Source organism: Molossus molossus, unplaced genomic scaffold (assembly GCF_014108415.1).
Source record: "Molossus molossus isolate mMolMol1 unplaced genomic scaffold, mMolMol1.p scaffold_m16_p_12, whole genome shotgun sequence".
NCBI lineage: Eukaryota > Metazoa > Chordata > Mammalia > Chiroptera > Molossidae > Molossus > Molossus molossus.
The window spans coordinates 103,786,226-103,795,536 of NW_023425347.1; the positions used below are offsets into that span (position 1 = coordinate 103,786,226).

Here is a 9,311-nt window from a genome sequence, read left to right on the forward strand (position 1 = left end):
CCTGGTTTGTTTTCTATATGATTGTAAATGGCACCATTTGTAAGGTGCCTCCTTTGTGGCCGGATACACGCAGACTGACGTTGTACACGGCCGTGGTGCTCAAAGCACCTGCTGGTTATAACACCTTGTAGATCCGTCTTCATTTTTTCATGCACACGAAAGCACAGCCTCGGTGAAAGGTAAGTTTTATGTCTTCCCTGTCAAGCTCTACCGACTTTATTGCACTTCTCTGTCTTAGTGAACTGGCTGGGACATCCAGCCTCGTGCCAAAGTCACAGTACACGGTTTATTATGGAATACACTATTCCTATTTTCTATCCCTTCTTTCGTCATTTTTTCTCGGTAGTGTGCTTTCCGGGAGTCTTTCCATCGCAATTCAGTTTTCAAATATTTTGGCTTAACCTCTTACACCTCTTCACAGTCCCTAGGTTCTGGCGTCGGGGCAGCCACCTTCGTCGTCCGTCCGGTCACCTGCACCTTCTGGCTGATCTCCTGGCGGGGGCTGGGCGTCCGGGATGCCCAGGCTCTGTGCCCACCTCCCTCTCCCTCTCCCTCCCACCTCCCCAGGGATTTAACTGGACCCTCTTCATACAATCTGTGCTTTCTTCTGTCAAAATCAAGCTGCTCCCAAACGAAGAGGTGGTGGTCTATGGCATCCCCTACCTCCAGAAGCTTGAAGACATCATCGATGTCTTCTCAGCCAGGTGAAGCCCAGGGGAGGTCCCAAGGAGGCCTCTGCACCTTTGTCCCTGCTCAGTGCCCTCCCCAACAGGCCCTCCTCTCAGGAGAAAGCCCCCTGAGCATTGACTCTGAGACATGGGGACAATGGGGGGTAAATGTGAATGGCCAATGGAGCCTCACATTAGAGATGTGAACCCCTCCCTCCTTGAGGCATCTCAAGCCTCCAGGACAGACAGGCTGTATCTGGGGGTTTTCTCTATGATCCTGTCCTCCCTGTTTGGGGTAGAACCTGCTGGCCAAGGACCCATAACCAATGTCCGCCCCTGAGCAAACACCACTGCCCTGTCCCGTCGGCCCTCTGCCCCCGCCCGCAGGACCATGCAGAACTACTTGGTCTGGCGCCTGGTGCAGGATCGCATCAGCAGCCTGAGCCGGAGGTTCAAGGACGCCCGCGCACACTACCGCAAGGTGCGTGAGACCCACCAAGGCGGCTCCTTCAGTCCGGTTGTGATTCCGGGCCCCTGCTGGGGGCCGGCCACCTGGGTCCCGGGGCCAGAGCCACAGAGGAGCTGAGGGAGGCAGTGGCCCTCTTGGGCAGTCGGACAATAGGCTGTCGACAAACTGGGGATGTGCTGTTTCAGAACAAAGAGAATGACCCAGAGCAGGGCCAGCCTCTCCTTGGAGGTGATACCTTCGACCTTGAGCGAGGGTGATGGGGCATGAAGAGGCAGAGCGGTCTCCCGGGGCCTCTCCCAGGGCCCGGGCCATGCGGGGCAGGAGAGGAGGTCAGGGAGGGAGGCAGGGCTGTGACCTAGGGTCCGGGCTGAACACAGACTCCGCACCCGGAGAGCCCAGGTGCTGGAGTGGAAGCACAGTCCTGCCTTCAAGGTCACTCTGGCTGCCGGGGGAGGGGTGGAGGCAGGGCACCCACCGGAGACCCTGTGGTCTTGGTGGCTGTTCTGGGGCAATGCCTGCGGGGCTGTGGGGCCAGAGTGGAGGCCCAGTGGAGGCGGGCATGGTGTCCGGTGGGTACCAGGGCCCGGACCAGGGTGTGGGCAGTGTGTAGCTCCAGGAGAGGTGTGGATGACGGACGGGAGAGGCAGCTGCACCGATGTGGGATGAGGGCCCAGGAGTCGGGGCTCCAGGATTCTCTGCAGAGCCATGGGCTGGGTGGAAGCCCACCACTGCGACAGGGACGGGGACGGGGACAGGGCAGAGCAGAAAGGGGCAAGTCCGACTCCTGCTTTGCACACTGGGTTGGAGACCAGACAAGCGTCAGGGAGTGAGCCCAGTCCCAGAGCTCTGAGGAGAGAGGGCTACACTGACACCCGAGGGGCAGGACACCCCATTGTCCAGGATGGTGGGGGCATGGTGGGCGGAGCTCTGGGCTGAGGCTGGGGCCAGGAATCTGATGGAGACCTGTTTCCATCTTATGCCCCTGGGGACAGATGGGCGGACTTTCTCAGTGCCACTCGGTGATGAGAAAACATGGCACAGAGAGCTGGTGGCTGAGCTGGACATAGCTGCAGGGCCACTCTGGGGTCACTGTCAGTCTGGGGATGGGGCGGGAGTCCTGGAGGGCAGAGTCTGGCCAGGGTGCCCCGCACAGGGAATGAGGAGCTGGGAGCTGGGCAGGGCCCCACCCCCCACCTCCCTGCCTGGGTTGGAGCCTCCTCCAGTCTGCACACTCCATCCCACACCTGTGCCCAGCATTCAAATGGGAGTCTCTGAGTTTACCCCTTGTCCCCCACTGACACCTGGGCACCCTGAAGTAGAGGGTGAGAAGTAGGTGTTGGTGAATGCAGCAGAATGAATGAATGAGGAATAAATAATGAATGAACGAGTAATGAATGGACGAGGACTAAGGAATGAAAAAGGAAATGAATGAGGAATGAATGAGTGAGTGAATTATGAATGAATAGATGAGGCATGAGGAATGAATGGACGAGGGCATGAATGAATGAGGACTGAATGAGAATGAATGAATGAAAAATGAATGAACGAGGAATGAATGGACGAGGCATGAGGACTGAATAGTGAATGAATGAGGAACGAATGAGGCATGCATGGAGGAGGCATGGAGGAGGCATGGACGAGGCATGGATGGACGAGGCATGGATGGACGAGGCACGGAGGAGGCATGGATGGACGAGGCACGGAGGAGGCATGGATGGACGAGGCACGGAGGAGGCATGGATGGACGAGGCACGGAGGAGGCATGGATGGACGAGGCACGGAGGAGGCATGGATGGACGAGGCACGGAGGAGGCATGGATGGACGAGGCACGGAGGAGGCATGGATGGACGAGGCACGGAGGAGGCATGGATGGACGAGGCACGGAGGAGGCATGGACGAGGCATGGAGGAGGCATGGATGGACGAGGCACGGATGAGGCATGGACGAGGCACGGAGGAGGCATGGATGGACGAGGCACGGAGGAGGCATGGATGGACGAGGCACGGATGAGGCATGGACGAGGCATGGAGGAGGCATGGATGGACGAGGCACGGATGAGGCATGGATGGACGAGGCATGGAGGAGGCATGGACGAGGCGTGGAGGAGGCATGGAGGAGGCATGGATGGACGAGGCACGGACGAGGCATGGATGGACGAGGCATGGAGGAGGCATGGATGGACGAGGCACGGATGAGGCATGGACGAGGCATGGAGGAGGCATGGATGGACGAGGCACGGATGAGGCATGGATGGACGAGGCACGGATGAGGCATGGATGGACGAGGCATGGAGGAGGCATGGACGAGGCGTGGAGGAGGCACGGAGGAGGCATGGATGGACGAGGCACGGACGAGGCATGGATGGACGAGGCACGGACGAGGCATGGATGGACGAGGCATGGACGAGGCACGGACGAGGCATGGACGAGGCATGGAGGAGGCATGGACGAGGCATGGAGGAGGCATGGAGGAGGCATGGATGGACGAGGCACGGACGAGGCATGGATGGACGAGGCATGGACGAGGCACGGACGAGGCATGGACGAGGCATGGAGGAGGCATGGACGAGACATGGATGGACGAGGCATGGACGAGGCATGGATGGACGAGGCACGGACGAGGCATGGACGAGGCACGGATGAGGCATGGACGAGGCATGGAGGAGGCATGGATGGACGAGGCATGGAGGAGGCATGGATGGACGAGGCCCAGGAGCGCAGGGGTCAGCGAAGGACCGTGGCCCAGGTGCTGTACGGCAAGACGGAGGAGGAGGTGCGCTGGCGGGAGTGCGTCAGCTACGTCAACAGCAACATGGAGAGCGCCGTGGGCTCGCTCTACGTCAGGAAGGCCTTCTCCAAGGACAGCAAGGAAGTGGTGGGTGCGGGCACTCCGCTGCGCCGGGCACTGCCGCTCCCGGGGGGCAGGCCCACTTGGGTGGGGGCAGGTCCCCAGCTCCCGCCAGGCACTGGGACTCAGCTCCCGGAGAGCAGGTGGTGTTTTCAGTGGTGGTGGGTGTGTGGGGAGCCCTGGCGCCCAACAAGGCGAGGCCAGGGGGATCCGGGTTTGAGTGTGTGTCCAGGGCTGGGAGGCCCTACCGCCCCCTACGGCCATGTACGGCAGTAGGGACCCTGTCCCAGGAGGGCCATCCCCGCACCAACCCACACCCGTCGGGGCAGCCTGCACCCAGGGGCTTGGCCAGAACCTGCAGAGACCCCGCTGCTGCCCCAGGTCAGAGAGCTCATCGACAAGGTGCGCTCCGTGTTTGTGGAGACGCTGGACGAGCTGAGCTGGATGGACGACTCGTCCAAGAAGAAGGCCCAGGAGAAGGTGGGCAGGCGGCTGGAGTGCCCGGGGCAGGGCTCCGGGCAGAGGAGGGCACCCCCAGGGCTCTGGGCAGAGGAGGGGCACCCCCAGGGTGGGGCTCGCGACAATCACCTTCACACTCTCAGCCAGGGAAGACAGCCAGGCTGGGGGTGGCTGGCTCAGGAGGGGAATGTGGGCCCACACAGGACTGGAAGCCAAGCCCAGGAGACCCACCAGCACCCCGGGAATGGGTGGGGAGTCCAAGGCCTCAGGAAGCAGGGTGCCCAAAAGTAACGCCAGTATCCACCAGGAGCCGCTCAGGGCCCCAGCCACCCCCCAGATCCTGGGCTGAGGTCAGATGCAAAGTTAGGCCTGGGCCCAGCCCCTCCACAGCCTCCATTACCCTCCTCCACAGCCTGCCAGCAGGGCGCGTCCCTCAGCCCGTGACCTGCTCGGTGGGGGCGGGGCCAGGATGCCTGTGGTGGGTGGGCATGGACCACACCCTCTCCTCCCCAGGCAATGAACATCAAGGTGCAGATTGGGTACCCCGACTACATTCTGGAGCAGAGGAACAAACACCTGGACAAGGAGTATTCCAACGTGAGCCCCTCCCCGGCCCGGGCCCCAGAGCCCCACCTGTCTCTTTACCCAACCCCATCGGCCCCTGAACTGGCCCCTGTGGACCACAGGCCCCTGGTTACTGGGGTGGGAAGGCCGGGCTCCGTCAATAACTCACCCACCTGACCATGTGCTCGGGCAGCTCTAGTATCACCTTGGTACCAAGGGGGACACTGAGGCCCCAGGGGGACAAAGGAGCTTGCGGAGACACGCAGTGGAGCAGAGGCAGGGTTGCCTCCCCACCTGCGCCGTGATCCCTCTGCACCGAGCCTGCTAGCCAGACGGGTCCCGGGGGCCCCATGCCAGGCCCCAGGGCCCTTGACCTCTGCTCTCCCCATGTCTCTCCTGCAGCTGAACTTCTCGGAGCACCTGTACTTTGAGAACGGCCTGCAGAACCTCAGGTCAGGCGCCCAGCGGAGCCTGAAGAAGCTGCGGAAGAAGGTGGACAAGAACCTGTGAGTGGGGGCACGGGGGCAGGGCGGGGCTCGGGCCCTGGTTTCAGGGAGGAGGCCCCAGGAGGAGCCAGATGCCTGGACTGGCCGGGGCCCTGCGCTCGCTTTTGGCACTTTGGGGGCCTCAGCAGCCCCTGTGGCATGCTGGTATGACGGTCCCATGGCATTCCGCTGTGGCATGGACCCTGGGGGGCAGCCCAGTAGGTGGCCCAGAGGGAGGTTTCCTGCAGACCAGGACTGCACGTGACCAGCTCCCTTACCCCAGCTGGATCATCGGGGCCGCCGTGGTCAATGCCTTCTACTCTCCCAACCGGAACCAGATCGGTACGCTCCCGCCACCGCCCGCCCTCGTCCCTCTAATGCCAGCGGGGAGCCGCAGTGGCCCCCTCCTCCTCGGGCACCCCCACCCGTCCTCTGTCCACCTGCAGGACTTCACCTGTCACCCATCTCAAGGGGTCGTCTCCTGGGTCTGTGTTCAGACCTCAGGGGCTTTCAGAGGGCGGGGCAGCAGGCCCTTTTCAGGCAGCATAACACGGGGCAGAGCGGCGGGGCTCAGTGGGCTGATCATCGGCCCAGGACGGAGAGGTCCCGGTTCCGTTCCCGGCCAGGGCACAGACCCGGGTAGAGGGCTCCATCCCCAGGAGGGGGTGTGCAGGAGGCAGCCGATCTGTGTTTCTCTGTCACATTGATGTTTCTCTGTCACATCCATGTTTCTTTCTCTCTCTCTCTAAAAAAAATCAATACAAACCTATTTTTAAAAAAAAGGTGAAGAGAATCTGGACATGGGTCCTGGGCCTGCCACAAACCCTTCCCTGCTCCGGGGCTCGGAGCCTCAGCTCTCTCATCTGTAAAATGGGGGCTGAGGGGCGGGTCACGACCTCTCCCTCGTGGGGTGCATGGGAGTGAAAGGCAGGACCCCTAGAGGTGGGGCACACAGGTGTGCTCACTCACAGCTACTCTTTGTCCCTGCCACGCCCGCCCCGGGCAGTGTTCCCTGCCGGGATCCTGCAGCCCCCCTTCTTCAGCAAGGACCAGCCGCAGGCCTTGAACTTCGGGGGCATCGGGATGGTGATCGGGCACGAGATCACCCACGGCTTTGACGACAACGGTAGGGCTGCTGTGGGCCAGAGCTGTGCCTCCGAGGCCCCCCTCCATGGGCAGCAGCCCCAGATGGGCACTGAGGGGCAAGCCGGGCTGTGGGAAGGGGCCCCGGGGCTGTCCACCCCTCCCGTGCCTGATTAGGTGGGGACACCAAGGCCCATGGCATGGGAAGCACTTCCAGGTCCCCAGGGGAGCGACGGTGGCAAAGTGGGTGCTAATGGGCAGCCTAGCCCCGGCTGGCCCTCCTGCTCCGGGCAGAGGGACAGAGCCGAGGGCACAGGCTTCGGGGCCTGACAATCCCTCCACCTCAAGATCTGGCCCCCGCCTCCCTGGGCCCGGGAACAGGACAGCCCAGAGCACGTGGAAGCTCCGCCCTGACCTGGCACCGAGCCCAGGTCACCCCAGGGCAGCCAGCAGCTCCACCGGGGCTGTGCGACCCCACATTCCAACCTCCCTGCCCTGGGGGTGACCACTCTGCCTGGACCTGGTGGCCTGTGACCAGGGACGCCGCCCCACCCACAGAGCCCGACCAGGGCACCTGGCAAGGGCAGCCCACCTCCCCCAGTGTTCAGACAGTTTAGGCTTCAGGAAGGGCCACTGAACCACAGGGCCTCTGGGACCCTGGGTCCTGAGACGCCAGGCCCTGCCCTGGAGGGCGGCTTGGGAGGCCAGTGCAGCGCTCTCTCCGGAGCCTGGCCCTTGTCCCCGACACTGTGCTGACCCTGTGAGCAGGCCAGTGCCCTTCAGGCGGGCTCTCTACTCCCAAGCGTGAACTCAGACTCCGGCCCCGGAGGACCTGCAGGGACACCCCTCTGCCCCCCAGGCCGGAACTTCGACAAGAACGGCAACATGTTGGACTGGTGGAGCAACTTCTCGGAGAAGCACTTTAGGAAGCAGTCGCAGTGCATGGTGGCCCAGTACGGGAACTACTCCTGGGACCTGGCGGAGCAGCAGCACGTGAGCCTCCGCCAGAGCTGCGCCCAAGGGGGGGGGCAGGGCTCAGCCTGGCCCCCAGGGAAGGGCAGCGGGCTCCACCGCCACCCTGTCTCCTGTGCGCAGGTGAACGGCTTCAGCACCCTTGGGGAGAACATCGCTGACAACGGAGGGGTCCGGCAGGCATACAAGGTGGGTCCAGGGGCCGGGGATGGGCCCTCAGAGTGACCGGAACTGCCCCCTGCCCAAGCCAAGGTGCATCCGGCACCCTTGGCTGAGGGGCAGCGGTGCCCTGGGGGAGCCTGCCTGGCCCAGGGCAGGAGGGCACCTTGGCTGCTCCGCCCACACCTTCCCTTGACCTCAGCCCAGGCCCCCGCACGTGGGCGGCCCCTGTCCATCTCCCAGGCACTGCGCGGCAGGGGCCTGCTTGGTGCCCAGCTAGCTGGGTGACCCTGAGCACCTTCCCTCCGGGCTTGGAGGGCCCCGCCAGCAGAGGCAGGACCCCACCCGCACAGGCCTTGGAGCCTGACCTCAGCTCTGGCCCAGCCCTGTGTTCCCCAGGAGGGCGGGCAGGCGGCCCAGCAACGGGTTGGTGCCCGCAGGCTTACCTGAAGTGGGTAGCGGAAGGCGGCAAGGACCAGCAGCTGCCAGGACTGGAACTGACCCTCGACCAGATCTTCTTCGTCAACTACGCCCAGGTAGGGGTTAGGAATCCCCTTTGCACCCGCCCCAGAACGGGCTCCCCATCCTCGGCTTTGGGGACCCAACTGTGGGGTGCCTGCAAGGACAACCCAAGCAGACAAGCCAGGCAGAACCGGAACTAACCAGCCTAGAAGGCTTCGAGGAGGAAAATAACGGGGTTGGAGAGGGGGAGCAGTCAGGGGGGTCCGCGGAGGGAGGGGCGGAGCCTGCTGGCCGCCCTCCCCCACCCTAGAAGGAGCAGGCTAAGAGGATGGAGCTCCCTCCTGACTGATGGGAAATAAGACCACTCCCCCCTTCCCGTCCTGTCCCCCCCCCCCTCGGGCCTGACCCTCCCCGTCCTTGATCAGCTCAGGTCTCCTCTTACCCCTAGACCTGTCCCCACGCCCCGCCTCTCTCCCGCCCCCATTACAAAAGCCACGCCCCTGCGTGCCAACAGGTGTGGTGCGGGGCCTACCGGCCCGAGTTCGCCGTCCAGTCCATCAAGACCGACGTCCACAGTCCCCTGAAGTACAGGCAAGAGCTCCCCGTGGCCCCGCGACCCTGGGCCCCGTGCCCCCTGCCGGGCAGCCTGCTCAGGCCCTCCCTCCGCCTGCAGGGTGCTGGGCTCCCTGCAGAACCTGGCTGCCTTCTCGGAAGCGTTCCACTGCTCCCGGGGCACCCCCATGCACCCACGTGTGCGATGCCGCGTCTGGTAGCCAAGGCCGAGCCACGCAGCGGCGCACAGCCTCCCGGGGCCCAGGCGCCCGGGGCTCCGACACGACACTGCAGCCGGCAGGGACCTGCGTGCGCCCCAGAACCGCAGCAGGGAGGGCCTCGTGCCCCACCTGGAGCCGACGCCACGCCCCGGACACCCGGGGTGCGCAGAGCCCGACTCCACTGGCGCAGCCTCATGGACCCATTTCAAGGTCTCCCGCCCACCCCAAAGCGCACCCTCAATGTGCAGGAGCTTGGAGCTCCGGACTTGAGCTAAGTAAACGCTTCAGAGAAGTCTGCTGCCTGTCTGTAGGCCAGGAGGGTGTGGGGGCAGTGCCCAGAGGGTGCATCTGGCTCTGCCCACCCACTGC

General features: G+C 63.7%; 1 protein-coding gene across 1 annotated transcript in view; it reads left to right on the forward strand.

The window, feature by feature from the left end:
* The window catches only part of MMEL1 (membrane metalloendopeptidase like 1), a 29,247-nt gene extending 20,305 nt beyond the window's left edge, over positions 1–8,942 (forward strand). Inside the window, exons 11-23 of the mRNA XM_036256944.1 lie at positions 568–704; positions 1,056–1,149; positions 3,884–4,012; positions 4,367–4,465; positions 4,958–5,041; positions 5,411–5,514; positions 5,777–5,835; positions 6,500–6,619; positions 7,436–7,569; positions 7,672–7,737; positions 8,148–8,243; positions 8,684–8,760; positions 8,843–8,942. Of these exons, the coding sequence (XP_036112837.1) occupies positions 568–704; positions 1,056–1,149; positions 3,884–4,012; positions 4,367–4,465; positions 4,958–5,041; positions 5,411–5,514; positions 5,777–5,835; positions 6,500–6,619; positions 7,436–7,569; positions 7,672–7,737; positions 8,148–8,243; positions 8,684–8,760; positions 8,843–8,942 (1,299 nt within the window). The remainder of the gene's footprint in view (positions 1–567; positions 705–1,055; positions 1,150–3,883; positions 4,013–4,366; positions 4,466–4,957; positions 5,042–5,410; positions 5,515–5,776; positions 5,836–6,499; positions 6,620–7,435; positions 7,570–7,671; positions 7,738–8,147; positions 8,244–8,683; positions 8,761–8,842) is intronic.
* Positions 8,943–9,311: the final 369 nt, after the last annotated feature.